The sequence below is a fragment of the Clinocottus analis genome, unplaced genomic scaffold (genome assembly GCF_023055335.1).
Source record: "Clinocottus analis isolate CAN_PGR_092001 unplaced genomic scaffold, fCliAna1.0.p SCAF_15, whole genome shotgun sequence".
NCBI lineage: Eukaryota > Metazoa > Chordata > Actinopteri > Perciformes > Cottidae > Clinocottus > Clinocottus analis.
In genome coordinates, this window is record NW_027175876.1 from 5,506,143 (window position 1) to 5,524,323 (window position 18,181).

General features: G+C 44.5%; 1 protein-coding gene across 1 annotated transcript in view; it reads left to right on the forward strand.

Moving 5' to 3' along the window:
* Positions 1-2,578: 2,578 nt before the first annotated feature.
* LOC137786007 (prospero homeobox protein 1-like) overlaps positions 2,579-18,181 on the forward strand; it is a 32,215-nt gene continuing 16,612 nt past the window's right edge. Inside the window, exons 1-4 of the mRNA XM_068577594.1 lie at positions 2,579-2,873; positions 6,035-8,104; positions 11,954-12,061; positions 17,300-17,494. Of these exons, the coding sequence (XP_068433695.1) occupies positions 6,092-8,104; positions 11,954-12,061; positions 17,300-17,494 (2,316 nt within the window). The 5' untranslated portion in view covers positions 2,579-2,873; positions 6,035-6,091. The remainder of the gene's footprint in view (positions 2,874-6,034; positions 8,105-11,953; positions 12,062-17,299; positions 17,495-18,181) is intronic.

Genomic DNA, 18,181 nt, shown 5'->3' on the forward strand with positions numbered 1-18,181 from the left:
CTTCATCACCGCGTGCGCGCACTTATTACCACTTAATTGTGGTCAGTTTGTGATTTTTTTTTAAATAAAAGTAACACCCCCGGGAGAAATATTGTTTTCGCTGGCTCCCTCCTTCTGCATTTGGGCCCAACTCTAATAAATATGTCAATAAATTCAGCCATCAGAGGCCGATGCCAGAGCGCATTATCAGTCTTGGGCATCGAGGTGTGTCGCACTAGACCCAGAAGAGTGAGAGGGAGGGGGGGACGGGAGGGGGTTGAAATAAAAACACGGGTTGATCCACCTGGACTGGGCCGCGATAAGAGCAGCCAGTGTTAACCGACACGTTTCCTCTACACCTCATCCGAGTCTTCCTTTTCCAAACACGCGCTTCTTTAATGTCCCGGCCTGTTTTTCCAGCCTGTGCGTACCGACGGCACCCAGGGGAGCCGAGGCCAAATCAGCCACAGGCCAGTGAGGGAGCAGGGGGCCGGGACACCTGCTCTGGAAAAGACACTCCAGACACTAAAGTTTGCTGACTTCGTTGCAATTCGTTCGTCCTAAAAAACACTTGCTCGCGACATGGAAAAGAGACTCGCCTTTTCCCGTTTGGCACCTGACTGATGTACATATGGAAAATAAGATTTCTAGTTAAGTACTTTAGGATCCTGTTTGTGCAGAGGATTAAAAAAAAGAAGAAGATCCTGCGTGCAACAAATGAATCCTACGTGAAAAGAGAAGAAAGAAAAGCACGACGATCTAAAATAATAGTGCATTAATAACTTTCTTCTTTTCTGGCTTCAACAAATTGACAGAGGGATTCATCACTAATAATGATTAAAAAAATGTGTATATATATTTATGTTTGTAATTCTTATATGGGTTTATAAAATAAGCGAGTATGTAATTTATTGCATGTGCTTTAATACAAAGCTTAAGCTTTCTTCTCTAATTGCAGAAACACAGCTAAAGCGGATGCATGTGTCGATGATAAAATAATTATCTTTCGTAGAGATAGATTTTATTGCGCGCATTTCCAAATAACATCACTAAACAATGTGTGTATACACCTGTTGTAAAGATCGAAGTCTAAATATATTTGCAGAGCGCAACACTGCGGTGTGATCACAAATATCAAATGTGTGTATGCACGAGGACGCGCTGCCGTCATCATTCCATAAATCAGAAGCGTCGAGCAGGTTTTTCTGTGGAAAGGATCAGATGTCAGTGTCCGTAGGGTTCAGCCGTACAGGTGGCGGAGTTTCAAAGGGAGAAAACAATCTAATAATTCACTAAAATAAAAACACTAGGGTGTTTATTTTTTGTTTTCATTTACAGTTAACTTGATAATATGTTTGGATGACAGTGCAGTCTTTACGCACGTTTTTTTTTTGGTCAGTAGCAGACTGCGGATCCGAGTGACAGACGTTTCATGATGATATTCGGCTCTTAACTGAGCGTTTCACAAAGAGACGTTTAGCTCTCTTCAGATATTGGCTTCCCTGGATAATCTGAATTCCAAAGCAAAGCTGCAAGCTTCTGTGCTGCTTTGCTTGTTCATACGTTTAACTTTACTGCAGCCAATGAGGAAAGTCTGCACGTAAAATATCTCTACATGCCACTTTGAACCTCCTATTCCCAAGTGACCCACGACTGCTATTCCCTTTGAGAAGTCCAAATGTAGTTGCAAAAAAAAAAAAGGAAAAAGAAGTGTATACTGATATTTAAAATTGAAACGCGCTCAGCGTCGTTATTAAAACATATTCAAAGATCAAAATAAAAAGTTGGTAATCATTACAAATGACTGAGCTGGAATACAACATACACACAATGGAAACATGCATTTACACGCGCGTTTAAAAAGTCGTTTCTCTTGTAAAATCGACTGTCAATTTAGACTTTTACTGCCAAGAGGAAGGCTGGTAGACGTCTGTAAACATTTGCAATAAAACGCTTTCTGCCTTAACAACTCACGTAATGCTGCATTCATCTTTAAAAGACATATTAAAAAAATATAGTAAATAAATATACAACAGAGATAAGTTCACTGTATACCAAATACATGAATTTCCTTAGCAGTTATTATGGAGAAAATGTTCTCATTCAAATGTCTTTCTAAAAGTATTCACGCGTTGTTTTAAATCTCATAGAATCAAACTGACACTTAACCATTTAGTATAGAAACCCTCCCCTTCAAGACATGAATATGGGATTAATTAATGTGTTTTATTGCGGCTTTTAGTGTATAGCCCTAATGTCAAAGTGCGTAATGATTCTTACTCGCGCAGTCGGTGATTTAGGAAGAAATGGATTAGTAAGAGTGGTATTTCCTTTTTTCCTTTCTCTCTCTCTCTCCCTTTAGTTGCATGCTCAAGTCCCATTCTCTGGTCAAGTTCAGTGCGTTGTTCTCCGGACCGGACGGACGCTTCTTATTGGTGGGCAGCGACAGTTACATCACGCCGCTCGTGACGCGCACGTCTTCCTGTTTCCTTCAGCCGCGTCTTAAAGTGAATCTTAGTGGCGGAGGAGCGCTCCAGCATCCAGTGCTCTCTGCATCCAGTGCGCCTCGGAGACCCACACACGCAGTCTCTCTCTCTCTCTCGCTCTCTCGCTCTCTCTCTCGCTCTCTTGTACTCTCTCTATGTCTCTCACTCTTTTAGTCACAGCAGAGGATAGAGGGAGAGACCGCCGTGCAAGAGCTCTTTTTCATCTTCTATAGTTTTCCTGTTTCGGTCCTTTCGCTCGTGCCGCTGACTTTATTTCAGCTCTCCCTTCTTTGATAAATTGTTATATCCCAGTGCCGAACAATCCGCCGAGCTCTGCGTTTTTCTTCTCGTTATTTTTTGTTTTGTTTTTGCCGTCGGACTTCAGGTTGTCCCCTCTTCATCCAAAGGGTAAGTAACCTTGTCCTCGGATACCTCCCTCTCCTGTTCTGGTTCTGCCTCGCCTGCTGAACGGTGGGCGGACAACTAAATAATAAACAAATCAAACATAATAACCGGGGGGAAATTATTTTGGTGATCAACAGCTAATGATATCTGTACGACATGATCTGTTGTGTTTCGTCCCCCGCACCGCGATGTGTGGTACGAGTTGCGTGAGCAGCCCGTGTTATATTGCGAGGACGGTTTGCGGACGGTAGCCCCAACCATCCTCATCAGAGCGGAGATCAAGTTGATTTGCAACTTTCACAAGTAAGTTAGAAGTTGGTTTTTGGAAACGCGATTGTAGACGGGAACTGAGATTTATCTGCGTGACATCTTCAGTGGGTGTTGGAAACCGTGAATTTGCAGTTTCCTCGTATTGTCTTTGTCCTGTGGGCTACATTTTTTTTTTTTTTACCTCTTTCGTATACCTTTTTTTATTTTATTTAAGTCCTTTACGCTTGTCAGTCGTCCTCTTTTGTCATTTCGGTGTCTGTCTTCCGAGGCAGCACTTTTGTAGCATTGTGGTTAAAAAGCTGCCGGTGTATTGTTGTAAGTGAACGCAACTCAATCTCTCCGAGGTTGTGATGTTTTGTCCACTGACCAGCAAATAAGCAAAGAAACAGTCCGATCTCTTTTATCGTCTTATAATGTCCATGTTGCTGTTGAACTACTAAAACTTACAACAACTCTTATTTGAATTTAAGCCAAGTTTCAAACCCGGACTTCATTTGTTGATTTCTTATGTTTGTTTCTTTTCACCCGAAAGGTTTGAAGGTTAAAGGTTAAGACTTTTTAAATGACAATGGGTTTCACGTGAAGAAGCAGTTTAAAGGAATACGGCAAATATCTTTAAGAGTTCAAATGAACATCTATAGCGCGTTGTTTATGTGTGTAGTTCATCGCTTTAAATTGTTGAAAGGTTTTGCACGAGAGAGAAAGAGAGCGAGAGAGTGCGCATGGGCAATGGGAGACAGGTGCTCCGTCGGAAAAGACAGGTGCTAGTGACTATTTCAAGCTCATTGTTAAGGTCCTGAGGCGATCAAGTCAAGTCAGTTTTTTTGGGAGATATATCACGTCTTGTCTCAACTGCTGATGTGACTGTCAAGAATTGGGCCAAAGCCATTTATCAAAATAGTTTCATTTTAAAATACCGGTTTCAGTTCAATAAGGGGAACAACATTTAACCGAGCCTGTTTATAGGGTAAATTATGATTATTTTTTTAATCTTGTCAGTTTACAAAATGTTACTTTCAGAGTGAAAGATCTGCCACTGTGCATCCATCACAACACACAGTTCAAACAAAGCCAACAGCAAAGTTGTGTGTGTCTGTGTGTGTGTGTTTGTTTGTGTAGTGTGTGTGCGTGTGTGTGTGTGTGTGTGTGTGTGTGTGTGTGTGTGTGTGTGTGTGTGTGTGTAGAGTGTTATTTTTTCTTCTTTTTTATTTTCAAATTACTTTGAACCTGCAGTGATCGTTTAAAGATGATAAAACATTTTTAGTCAGAACAAGAAAATAATCAGATAAAGGGAATGTTTTAAAGTCTCACTGGAGTTCAGTTTTTCCTGCTGCTTGTCCACACTGAAACTAAGCCTTCAAATTTGTCGCCATTTCTTGGCTTTTGTCGAAGAATGTCAGAGCAAAACGAAATGTATGAGTCACACGTATATCAGTCATTTGACCGTTCTGTAAAAATGAAGAAAAAAAATCTAATGTTTATAGTTTAGTGACAAAGCTATCTTTCAGTTTGCTTAAATTGAAGTAATATTTCAGTATATTTGCAATCTGTAAAATTAAAGTCCAATAAATAATTCTTAATATATTCTTATATATATATATATATATATATATATATATATATATATATATATATATATATATATATATATATATATATATATATATATTACGAATCCACTGTGAGTCTTAAAAAGGACTGGTGTTTTCCTGAAGACTGTAGAAAGAAACATGTAAATTGTTGCACCACTTTTGACACTTTTATACTGTTAAGAAGACATTAAAACAAAATTATATATTTCTGAGGTTTTTAAATGTATGAATTTGACCAAGAAAATCATACAGTTTAAATCGTTTCTGATGTTATCACTAAATTTGAGATTGGAAGCATCTGATATGGCTCTGACTAAGACACTGCCACCGGTGCTTACATAGCAGTATTGATGCAGGCCTGTACTGACAAAACGTTTTGCTTTCAGAGGGGCATTAGGGTTTTTGTAAGAGCGCTTTAAGTTGCTCCTTGCCAGAGTTGACCCTTGTGACCTATTCATTTGAGCAGAATTAACTGCCCTTGCCAGATGAAAAGACAAACAAAAAACACAGAAGTGAGCTCACGCTGGCACGAAAATCAATAGGCTTATTTTGTGTTTCTTTTATGTGTCACCCTCCCTATTGCTTAAGATATGATGGCCATATTGATTAGTGTGAACACAGGACTTGCATTTTAAAATTACACAATGTGTAAACATGGTTTAAAATGACAATATTGTGTTGAATTGACGAGTTACTACGTAACAGGATTTAATAAAAGAAATATAACGGCATTGCCTCTCCTTGTAAACTGCTTCTTCTTTTTTTTAATTACTCTTAACCCTATTTATTTTTGTTTTATTTTGAGAATTAATAGATCCTATGTTGGCTCACTCTGCACAAAAATGGAAATGAGGACATGTACTTAAGTAATTATCATAATTTTATGCAGCTTTGTGTTCCGTGGGAACTGGTTCAGTGCCGCGCGGCGTGTAACAGGGGACGGGATAAAATGTAGGACTTTGCCCTGGAATGTCGAGCCAAGGCCTAATTCTTCCCCTTACCCCTCTGCCACTGGTCCACACTGCCTAAATGTAATCATGGATGTGGCCGTCCTCTAAGAAACATATGTGGAGGTATTGCCTGCTGGCTTGAGACAGAACTCTTCTGTTTGTATCCATAATGTTGACTAATGCAAGTCTCTTGAGGTGGATAGATTTTGATTGTTTCAGTCCATCAAATACTATCAAGCTTCTCTGTTTAATGAAGATTTTTGTTGAAATTGTCATGGACATATTCTGACTTAGATTCGGAAAATATCTTTTCTCTTAGGTGAGTCATGTTTGTGAATTTTTTTGCCCACAGGTACTCAGAGGATTTGATCCTGGTTTGCGGGATATGGCCCAATAGCAGCAGCCCGTGATGCCGGACCATGACAGCGAATCCCTCCTGAACAGACAGACCAAGCGAAGACGTGTGGACATTGGTGTTAAGAGGACCGTGGGCAGCACAGCCTCCTCCTCCGCAGCAGCCACAACGACAACCACTGATAACATTGCCCGCGCCAAAGCAGCCATTTTCAGTGCCATGAACTCTCTGAGCTCCCACTCTCACCACGGATCAGACACTGACTCCATGGAGTGCTCTGTAGTGCAGCCACATGGTGGACCTGGCATTGTGTCAGCCAGCGACACTGAATCCAAGTCCAATGTACTCCGAAAGCTACTGAAGAGGGCCAACTCGTACGAGGACACTATGATGCCCTTCCCTGGCACCACTATTATCTCTCAGCTTCTCAAGAATAACATGGCTAAAAATGGAGGAGGACCTGAGAGGGGAGAAAGAGGGGACAGGGGTGATAGAGGGGATCTCGGCTTCCCCGGATCAGGGCTCTCCAATGCAAGTTCAGATGCTCCCCAGGAGGACGCCTGCAGTAACTCCTCCCATGACAGCACCCCTCAAGAGTGCTTGTCACCCTTTGGTCGTCCTGGCCTAGCCACCTTTGACATTGAACGTCTCAATGATGAACATCTGCGTGCCAAGCGAGCCCGTGTAGAGAACATTATACGTGGTATGAGCCACTCACCCAGTGTGGTGATACCTGCTGCCTCCCGTCATGAGCGTGACCATGACATGGATGGAGACCAAGAGATCGATCTAGACTGCCCACCCCCTCAGTCTCAGCAGCTGGCCCCCAGCAGCCCACGGGGAGGCGAGGTTTGCAGCAGTAGCAGCCGAGAGAACAAGCGTAAGCAGCGTCTGCCTCAGCAGCAGCAACAGAGCTTCACCCAGCTGGTGTGCCAGAGGAAGGAGCAGAAGCAGGAGGAGCGGCGGCAACTGAAACTGCAGCTGGAGGACATGCAGAAACAGCTACGTCAGCTGCAGGAGAAGTTCTTTCAGATCTACGACTCAACCGACGACTCAGAACACAACGACCTCCACAATGAGCTCAACAATGACATAGGAAACATTTCCGAAGATAGCCCAGCCAGGTCTGATACCGGCGGCGATGACCGGGGTGGAGATGACTTGCGCTCTGACAATGAGATGTCTGACCTGGACCCAGGCCATTTCCTGGACAGGGCGCGGGCCCTGCTTCAGGAACAGGCCTTGCTCGCAGGCAGGGAGAAGCCAAGAAGAGAGGGACTCAGCCGGAGCAAAGGACAGGGAGCTCCAGCCTCCTCCATGCACGCCGAAGGTAAACAGCTGGCAGAAACACTGAAGCAGGAACTCAATTCAGCCATGACCCAGGTGGTGGACACAGTGGTTAAAGTGTTTGCCAAGCCTCCACGCCCTACACCCCAGCAAGCCTTTCCCTCACTTTCCATGCCTCCTGAAAGATTTCCAACCACTGTCAATGGAGACAACCACAACTTCCACACCGCCAACCAGAGGCTGCAGTGCTTCGGCGATGTCATCATTCCCAATCCTTTAGACTCCTTCACCAGCATGCCTGGGATGCCAGGTCCCACCAATGACCAAACTGAGGCATTACCCTTAATCGTGAGGAAGACACCCAGTGAGCACCACCACCACCACCACCACCAGTCCTCAGCTGTGGGTGCCCATGGCGGGCACCACCACCCCGTCCTGCACCCTTCCTCACTCTCTGCCTCCATGGGCTTCAGCCCCCCATCCTTTAGACACCCTTTTCCGCTGCCTCTCATGGGCTACCCTTTCCAGAGTCCCCTCGGTGGGCCCACGGGTGGCTACCCAGGCAAAGACCGTTCCTCTCCAGACTCCATGGACCTGTCCCGGGAGACCACCAGCCTGAGGACCAAGATGGCATCAGCTCACCATCATATGGGGCACCACCATCGCTCTTGTTCACCGTCGCACCCTGGTAGCACAGCCGAGCTCTCCCTCTCCCTAATCAAGTCCGAGTGCAGTGACCTCCAGGACATGGCTGACATCTCGCCTTACTCAGGCAGCAATGTATCCTTTTAACAAAAAAAAGGGTTTTGGGGGAGTTGAAAGACCATAATATGTGAATGTGTTTGACAGTGATCGTGATGTTTTAAAGACGTGGTCCAGTTGAGACCAGCTCATGTGTGTGGAAGCCAGATAAAATGATTTCAGGTGGTAATCCCCTGTAGAGACAGATGTGAAACATTGCATCTGAACCACAAAGAGTTAAAAAATCAAATCTTTTTCAGCCTGTTTGAAACTAGCCTAAGAAACTGAGAAATTGTTGATGAATCACTTTTCCTCCCACTGCTGTTCTCTTATCCATTGTACTGCATTGTTGTATTTATTTTTATACTCATACCTCTTCCTTCTCACAGCATCGTTCAACCTTTTCTTCCATTGCCAATCCTAAGTGCTTTAAAAGCTCTCTTGTCACATATCACTTACTCACGAAGATTAGGTCCCCGCGACATTTACTGCCCCAATTCCTTTTTATAAAAATGGCCTGAAAGAAGGAGGGAGATAGCGTCCTGAAACTTGGCACACAATGGTGTTATATAGCCTCCCTTATAGTTTAACCCCAGTGCGCCCCAATCATGCCCTTCGGATAAAGAAACTATCCCCTATGGGAGGCTCAAATTGAATCCCCCGGGGACTCAGGACTAATAGCTTAAACAGATACATTCAGTCCCTTCTCTGTTTCCTCATACCTTCTTAGTTCCTCAGCATTCAACACCTCTTAACCCTTATGAAAGTTTGATTCACGTCACACTGGTTGTCCTTAAAAAGCTTTGTCTTCAAGTCATTAACATGCATTACATGCTTAAGAATTGAATCCATCAGTCTTTACCTGTTGGGGCATTATTAGTTCAATTAATATTCATGTTAAAAAACTTTGGATGCCTTATCTTTGCGGTTGTAAGTACCTGAGCGCCTAGCCTTTCTCCGAGTGTGTGTGCGCGTGTTTGTGTGTGTGTGGGTCTTTGTGTGTGTGTGTGTGTGTGTGTGTCACAAAAGGTTCGCCTCAGGACTCAGTAAAGATGTATATTTATGATTGCTTGTGTTTTCTCTTGTGTTCCTCTTATCATCCATCGCTGTTGTAAAAGGCCCACAATCATTGTCGTTTCTTTTCCCTTTTTTTCATTTCATAAAGATCTGTCAACAGCCCGGGGGGCCCTTCGGCTGTTGCTTGGCAGCCAAATACTTCTTTTTTTGTTTTCCCTCCCTGCAAACCCCCCTCCTCCCTGTCTTTTCTTTGAAGCAGACGTTAACAGGTGTTTGCAGCGAGCTGTTTATCTTTCATTACCTCGCCTTGTCTTGTCTTCTGACCCAAGGGTGAACGCTTTCCAGAGATCCATAATCCTTTGCTTCTACAGGCTCCCGATGGAGGGATGAAAAGAGAAAAGGGAGAGAGAGACATACAGAGACTGAGAGAAAGTAGAAAACAATCAAACAATAACCACACATGCCAGATGCTGTGGCTTTCATTGTAGCATTTATAAATTCAGGGTTTAACAGATGTACTCCCCTAAATGGAAAGAAAAGACAGAACAACAGTTACACTTTTTTTTAATCTTTTATTTTTCATTTCATCACAGGTTTAAAAACTTTGACTCTTACACGACAGAGCTTTGTTCATTTTATTTATAATTAGTATGACATTCAGTTTATTTGCATTTCTACTCTCTCGGTTTATGGCGCGTTACATTGACGTAGAATTGTTTTATAATTCTGTAGCTTTTTTTCCCGGAGCCTCAGGAGCCAGAGACAGCTTGTCAGACATTTTGCGAGGTGTGTTCAAGTTCACCAGCTCTCTGCAGCGTTGTGGAGCAGATGGCTGCTATCAATTTCCTCATTTGTTCTCAGTCCGACTCCAAATATTCTTGTCCTTACACCTGGAATTAGGAAGTGGAGCAGCTATTTTCCTCTCATGACTTTGGGTTTTGGGGATGTGTTGTGAGAATGATGATGTCTTGTCAGATGTGGCAGTGGAACAGTGGGCCACCTGGTATGAGTGCACCATCATGACAAAATAATAGCCTTGCACGCCACCCCTAAGTCCAATAACAATTACATTTGCAAGCTGTGAGTGAATTAGAGATGAAAATGCCTCATAAGGAGATATGAAGCTTCTTAATTGTCGTCTGAAGGGAGGTGATATTGTGTTTATTGCTGGGGAGGTAAAACCTCTACGTCTTTGTTTTAAAATCATTTTTAATTTCAGTGATAAGAGGAAAGCAATGCTAATCCTAATTGAAAAAGCGAAAACAAATTAATCTAAGTGTAAGTGTGCAGCTCTCACAGTAAACAAATCCCACCTTGCCTTACTCAAAAAGAGCTCTCTTTTTCTGTCCCTCCCTCTTTCTGTCTGAGGATCCATTGTATCCCCTCCACTTGGAGCAGATGGTGTGGTGTGGAGAGTGAAGTGCTGCTCTTTTGGCCAGGCCTGACAGAGTAACACCAGTCTGCCAGGGTTTCCCCCACAAGACCCTTGCTGCGTATACAACTAAGTCTCTCTCTCTCCCTCTCTCTCGCTGAATCAGACAAAGTAGACAGGGTTTTTAAGGAGCCAAACCCAGTGTGGTTCAGTATTTGCTGGCTTTGCTGTGTAACCCTGAGGCCAAGGGCAATCCAATCGAGCAGCTGATGCCTTCTTCCCACTCTATAGTTACAGCTACATCTGGACACTTGACTGATTTTAACGATCACAGCCACCCCTGTAGATCATAAATAATGTCAAGCGATGTATTTTGTCCACTGGAGTGTAAACAGTCTTCATGAAAACTTGGGGCCGTATCTTCTGTGTAATTTAAAGGCCTGTCTTGTTTCTGCTTGATGAAAACCCTTGTTGAAACAGCCTGCGGTTTTTAACATGCAGCCCGCCCCTTTTTCCCCGTTCCCTTTTCAATGTCTTATCCTCCAGATTGATATTATCAGATGCATTATACGGCCGTTAATTCACCATGGAAATGGCTTGGGCCGTTCAGTGGCGCAGATGTGTTTCAGTCCCCCCCATCACTGGCTGAGCCCAAAGCCTCAGAGCCCCTCTTCTCCTTCTCCTCCTCCTTCTTTTGCTCCTCCAAGGGTTTGGCAGCGGCAGCGAGGCTGGGGGGCAGGGGTGGAGCAGAGGGAGGAGGAGGGGGATGTAATTGAAGGTTGGAACCATACTATCCCTCAAGGTGCCCCCACCAGCCCATCTCCATCCTCTCTGCTGTTCAATCCAGGCGATCCATTAGGAAGACGAGGCCTCTGACATGTATTTGAATATGGCCTATGCAAGAGGGTTTTTCATGTTGCTTGGGCCGGGGTTTGGGACTATCTCCTGGACCTTGTTTTGTCACTGATATGAAGCCAATATCAAACAGTCATATTCAGGCTTGGCATGAGTTGTCGCCAAGCCATTAGGCCTTCTTGCCCGTCACTGGCGTTAACTGCTGTCTTTGTCTGTGATATGCAAATGTCTCCTTTTTTCTTCTTCCTTTTTTTGGGTGGAGGTTAGCACGGGGTGTAGGCAAAGGCGTTTGCTTGCTTTGACTGTGAAATGAGCCTCCTTATGTAAAAGCGTCGGCTGTAGTGCTGGCCAGCGTTTTATTTACCGTGACGCTCTCACACCTGATACGGACGATGCTAATTGCAAGCAAATGGTTTTGCTTTGGTGCACCGTCTTCAGCCCCCCCTCCAGCAGCCCTGCATTCATGCCTGAAAGGAAATTTGGTTAGCCATCATCCAAATGAGGATGTCTTGCCAATTGTACAGCCAATTATTAGCACGGACATATTGTTTTTGTGCTAACATCATTAGCTACATTTGCTTGATCTACCGTTTGTTGTTTCCCTCCAAAAAACTGTTAATTTCCTTAATGGGAGCTATTTCCAGATCCAAGAGGGTCTCTCCCCCAACCATCTGAAGAAAGCCAAGCTCATGTTTTTCTACACCCGCTACCCGAGCTCTAATATGCTCAAGATGTTCTTCTCTGATGTCAAGGTAAGTCAAACATGTTCTTCCTCTTCAACCCTTGTTTTAGTTTATAACCTTTGCCATTATCTTCCTTTTTAATTCACACTACTGTCTCTGTTCAGGTATTTCCAAACTCCTTTGTACCTTCATCTTATTGAGATGGTAACTTATTTTGCGTAAGTGTAAAGATTACACTCTGTTGCCTCGGTTTTCTGTACATTTGTAAAGGCACCTGCTTTAAAGGGGGGCGTTTGATTTATTTAGTGTGATGTGCTAGCTTCAGTTGCAGTGAAGCTAGGCCCTTTCCCTCACTAAGTTATGGCTTTATGCAAAAGATGAAGGAAGAGGAAGTTGAATGGGTTTACATGAGGGAGCTGAAGAGACTATGAGTATTAGCGGGATGAGTAATAGAGGGATAGAGAGGGCAGAGAGGAGGATGGAGCCTAGAGACGGAGGAGTGGTTATCTGAGCAGGTGTAGGGAGGATGGTTTGGAAGGGAGGGTTGAAAGAGTCCGTTTAGGGAACATAGCAAGGATGAGCGTTAGCTCTACTGGGATTTTAATGAAGGAAATATTGAAAACAAAGCACAATATGTAAGCTGCACAAAAAAAACAAGAACAACAACACAATAGCTGTTGTAGTGTGGGCGACCGCGTTCGTTCGTGTTGTTGTTTCGTGTCCTCTCGGACCATACGGAGGGGTAAACACTGTGACATATCCAGGCCATCTTATTCAAATCAGAAGATAAAAGTTCCCCCTTTTTCCCAGCTGCCCCCTCTTCGCTGCTGTCGCTACCAATCATAGGGTCATATGATTTTTTTCTCTGAGCACATTATTGGCCGGGTTGAAAAGGAAGGTTACACATTGGCAAAGCGGGTATACGACAAATGTGAATGTTGATTTGTTACAAAAGTCCTCAATAATATAGCATCTCATTGATTTAACGTTTATGTTATTTGCTGTTGAACAATTCAGAAACTATTTCTATTTCACTTTCAGTTTCAGTGACTAATCGCTCCCAAGGAGGTGACCTCTTCTTGGTGGCCTCATCAGATACTTAAACAAGGTCAAGATAGTTAAGGAGATTATGAGGCACATTAGTTTGTTTTTGTTTTCAGTAGAGGACAATAGTCTCAAGCTGGAAGTTAACAGACATGTATGGGAATGAGACTGACTATCTAATTAGATGCAGCTAGGGCGGCCTCTTAGCGAGTGGCTGTCCTCAGACAAAAGTCTTAAAGGCTAATCAGGTCTCGACTATTCAGGTCTTGACTGTCAAGAATCTAATGAACGTGGGAAGTGGGTTGCCCTAATAACTGAGGAACGCTGTAGCTGTTGTTCCCCTTGATTAGGCTCCTTTTAAGACTATTGTGACCTTTTTGACTTTTGGTGTTTATGAAATGTTTTGACAGATTTGTCAAAATACCATTGTTAGTACTGCTAATGACCGCCTATATCATCCCTCTAGCTGTAAGACGTCTCATTATGATTGCAGATATTGTTTTGATAAAGGATTAATTATAACAGATTAATGCACAGATTGAAAAAATATATTCAGTCAATTAATAAAGTCAGCAAAGTGTATTGCCTTTGTAAAGAGATACAGTGTGGGTACTGGATATTAATTATGGGTTTGGACTTATATATATATATATATATATATATATATATATATATATATATATATATATATATATATATATATTGTAGATATACATGTATCATTCTTGAGCAAACAACAGCTGACACACACATCTTGCCTTCTCAATCTATCTCTCTATTTCTCTTTTAGCGACAAGCTTCAGTTTTTGGGCCAGTCATGTGCTGTGGAGTAGCGGAGGTCAGGAGGGTTTTCCCTTTTCTATATGTCATTCCTTCTCTTTTCTTTTTTTTCGCTGATGGTGTGGCATGGTATGTGTGCCTCGGCGGGGCCGGGGAGAAAGAAAAGCCAGCCGCTGGATTTGAGTCGCAGCAGTAACAAAAGCCCGCTTTCCAGGGCCGCTTTTTGTGTGCAGTCAGCCAATAGGCAGCCGGAGATTATCTCCCACAATTCACCCCTGCGAAAACAGGAAACGTTGGAAAGCCCTGATGACTGTGAAGGGGCTTACGAGAGAGAGAGAGAGAGAGAGAGAGAGAGAGAGAGAGAGAGAGAGAGAGAGAGAGAGAGAGAGAGAGAGGGAGGCCCGTCCAGGCTTCTCTGTCTTTCTGCTCTCCTCTCCGGTTGTTCTGGACGTAGCTTTGCAGTCTGAGGTCATCGGTGTGCTTTCTGCTCCGTCGCTGACCACTATGTCAGAGAAAGTGTTGGCAAGAGACGCACTTTATTTCAATAACAATTGGATCAAAAGTTAAACGTTTTCATCCCAAACCAAAAGACAAAACGGTTAAACCAATTTTATTCTACACTTTAATATATTAGCTGATAAGTTTGCTGCTGACAGTCACAGCGCCTGAATACTTTTGCCAGGCGACTAATACATTCTGGACTTAAGTATGCGCCTTTGCAGGAGCAGCGTGTGTGTGTGTGTGTGTGTGTGTGTGTGTGTGTGTGTGTGTGTGTGTGCGCACCCTCCTTTCTATCTTGTGCTGTTAGCACTAAGCGCTGACCTTTCACAGGCTCTTGAGTGTGAGTGTGAGAAACACGCTCTCGCTGTCTCTCTCTCATCTGCCTCTCAGCCAGGCGCTCACACACACACACACACACACACACACACACACACACACACACACACACACACACACACACACACACACACACACACACACACACATAAACACACACTCCCTTATACACGCATATGCTCAAACACCCATTTTTTTTTCTCTCGCTGCATCTCATGTCTGCGCTGGCTGACCCCTGCCAGCTCTGATTAAGGAGATGCAGTGATGTGCTCCTTTGAACCAATTCCCTCCTTATACACTGAACACACTCATCTTTAGCCGCTATCAGGGGGTCTCTGTCCCCCACTAGCAACCTAATGAACCAAGACTGCTGTTAGCTGCAGGGGGACTTGCCCAAATTGAGTCCCTTAGCGCGTTGGGTGCTAAAGATATAATGTAATTTGGGGTATTTACCTGCATGCACAGTAAATATTGCATCTTTTGTGTGCCCTGAGCTGTGATTGAGCTACAGTTCAGTTCAGTTGCACAGGCCCTAATACATCTTCTCCCGCGCTGTCCGTATAATAAAGTAATCCTTGTCCAAATGACAAATCTATCCGTCACTCTGCTACAGTGACACCAAAGGTCTCCCGCATGAGCGATGGCAACTCTTTCACTGACTTTAATCTCAGTATGTAGCGCCCGATCTTGCACGCGCTCGGATGCAAGTATGCACACATGCTTGTGTAGATCGACGCCAATTCCCCAAATGTATCAGATTCACACCCAATACGACTTGTTCCGATCTTACACACAAAGGAAATGCTTAAACCACGCTAACAACTTAAATGAAATAGTGTTTTTGTGCTGTCACACTCAGACTGTCTGCTGCATTGTGTGTGTTTAAGAATAGCCCTGTGCGGCCGATGTATTTGTAAGTGTCAGTAGTTTGTTTGTTTGACACTGCGATGTCACGACCCCAGCTTGCTGACTGCTCACGTTCCGACCTTCTGCCCCCCCCCCACCCCCCCATCAGCGAAACCCCATTGTCCGACGGCGCTGACCTGCACCCGTCCTCCTCTCCTCCCTCCCTCCCTCATTTTCCCATTTATGCTTACCCTGCACTTTACCCCCCACACCCTCACACACACACACACACACACACATACACCCTCTCAGACCCCAGCCAAACAATGTCAGCGGACTTATTCTTTTCCAGTCCACCATTATGTCATCTGCTGATCGTTCCAGAAAGGCCCGGCCCCTCTCCTTTAGTCACACCTTGGTTTCCGACACTATCGCTTGCTACTCGCGATTCGTCAACTTGCCGATCAGTCTGTTGCCTCGCCCACCCATCTTCAAACGTGCTTGCGTGTGTTTGACTTCCATCCCAGATCGCGAAGAGTGCGCGTACATGTTTGTGCGTGTCTGTGTTGTCGAACAATAGCCAGAGCCTAATCTCCATGTCAAAACCGCTCTGCCTCCCCAGCGAGCAGTCCGCTTAGCGTTTAGTAGCGTTTTGTCCCCCCATTCTTCCAGCGCCACAAAAAGAGCAGAGGGGAGGGAGGAGTGAAGGCCTGTGTGTGTGCGTGTGTGTGTGTGTGTGTGTGTGTGTGTGTGTGTGTGTGTGTGTGTGTGTGTGTGTGTGTGTGTATGAAGGGTGTGGGGTGATGCTTAGGGGTATCAAGGTTTCACAGGCTAGATTTTGGAATGGATGGGATGTCATTTCTGGGAATCACTGAGGAAAGACGTAGAGGTGATATTTGTATGCTTTCAGGGGATTGATCAGAGGTTGTAGTGGGGCATTTAATGGTGAATGAGCAAGGCAGCTATCCTAAGCCCCTGAGGTCCTTATCTCGTAGTTTGGATGTTTAGACAGTGTGTTTTCACTGCTGAGACCAGGCGGAAAAAGAGCTGGGACCAGCCGAGGCTCTTAATAGGTTTACCTCACCCTATTGAATCCAGCCGAGCGGCACAGATCAGATAGCCACAGCTTTCTCCGCAGCGCTTATCGTTTCTGTCTTTTCCTCTCTTTCTTTTTTTGTGTGCTCTTTTTCTTCTCCTTTCTTCCTGCCCGAGAGGTGCGTAGAGGGGAGGAGAATCAGGGTGTAATTGGTGAACGGGGTTAAGTACATGTTTGAGCCCCCTGCGGGCCAGGGCGCTTCAGATGATGACTTAATCGTTTTTCTGGTCAATTATGTGTTTGCGGTCTCGCCCCCCCCCCTCCCACCCACCCCTTCTTCCTCCACCTCTCTCTCCACTCTCAGGGTTATGATAGGGGGGACGTCTGCTCCCAGTGGGGAGGATGAACCACACACACTCTCACCCCCCCACCCCTTCTTGTTCGCTGTCTTACTTAATGTCTCTATTATCACCCCTCTCTCCACGACCTGTTTCTTGCTCTCGCCTTTTATCTTCCTCTCGGTTTCTTCACGGCCTTTTAAGTTATCGCCTCACGTCGCAACTCCCTGATGTGAAATGGCACGCTGTGATCCCCACACTTCTTCTCAAATCCAATGGCTTCATAAGGTTTAGACGTGACAGTCCTGACTCGACACTGCCTGCATGAAGACTATTTACAGATTTCATTCATATTTCTTTTCTTTTTTTCTCCAACAAGTACTGACAACCTAAGCAACGCCAACTCCTCCTCGTCTCTCGTTACAGTTTAATCGCTGCATCACCTCCCAGCTGATCAAGTGGTTCAGCAACTTCAGGGAGTTCTACTACATCCAGATGGAGAAGTTTGCCCGCCAGTCCATCAACGACGGAGTCACTGGAGTCGAGGAGCTGGGCGTCAGCCGCGACAGCGAGCTCTTCCGAGCCCTCAACATGCACTACAACAAGGCCAATGACTTTGAGGTAAACACCGACACTTTTCATCAGATTCATGCAGAAAGAAAAAATCGTTGCATGTGAGAGGAGGAGCTGAGAGCTAATGCGGTCCATATCAAAAAACGTTACACCTGATACCTCGCGATGCAGACGGGTAGTGTGACACCGTCTCACCGTGTCCTCTCTGTGACTGTTCTCTGAATGCTGAGTTCAAGTCTCCTGTACATCCTGCCGCACTGGGCGCACTGTACTATAATGTACATCAGTACTGCGAAAAGCTCTCAAGAAACGGCTTTCAACTGCTTCAATTTAACTTACATTTTAGAGCCACATGGTTTTGACTGGACAGCAGTTAGTTGTTTGTTAGTCAGTAAATGTTTTTTTTTCCAAAGTACGCATCACAGGTTTAAGCCATATAGAGATTCAGTGACCGCTCATCCAATGAGGAAGAAACTTTACTGACACCTCGTACGTCTGCTTCTTCCTCACTGTTCATTTCCCCTAAGTGGTATTGTGTGTGTGTGTGTGTGTGTAGGTGTGTGTGTGTGCGTTTTTGAGAAACGGCATTTCACTTCCCTGTCCACATTTACCTATCTGTGGTGAGATGTCTATGTGTTTGTCTTCCAGCGTTGTAATCATAAATTCTCAGCAGGCAACTTCACCTTTAATATGTTTCATTTTTCACACTTCTCCTTTTTCCACTATGTGCGTGTG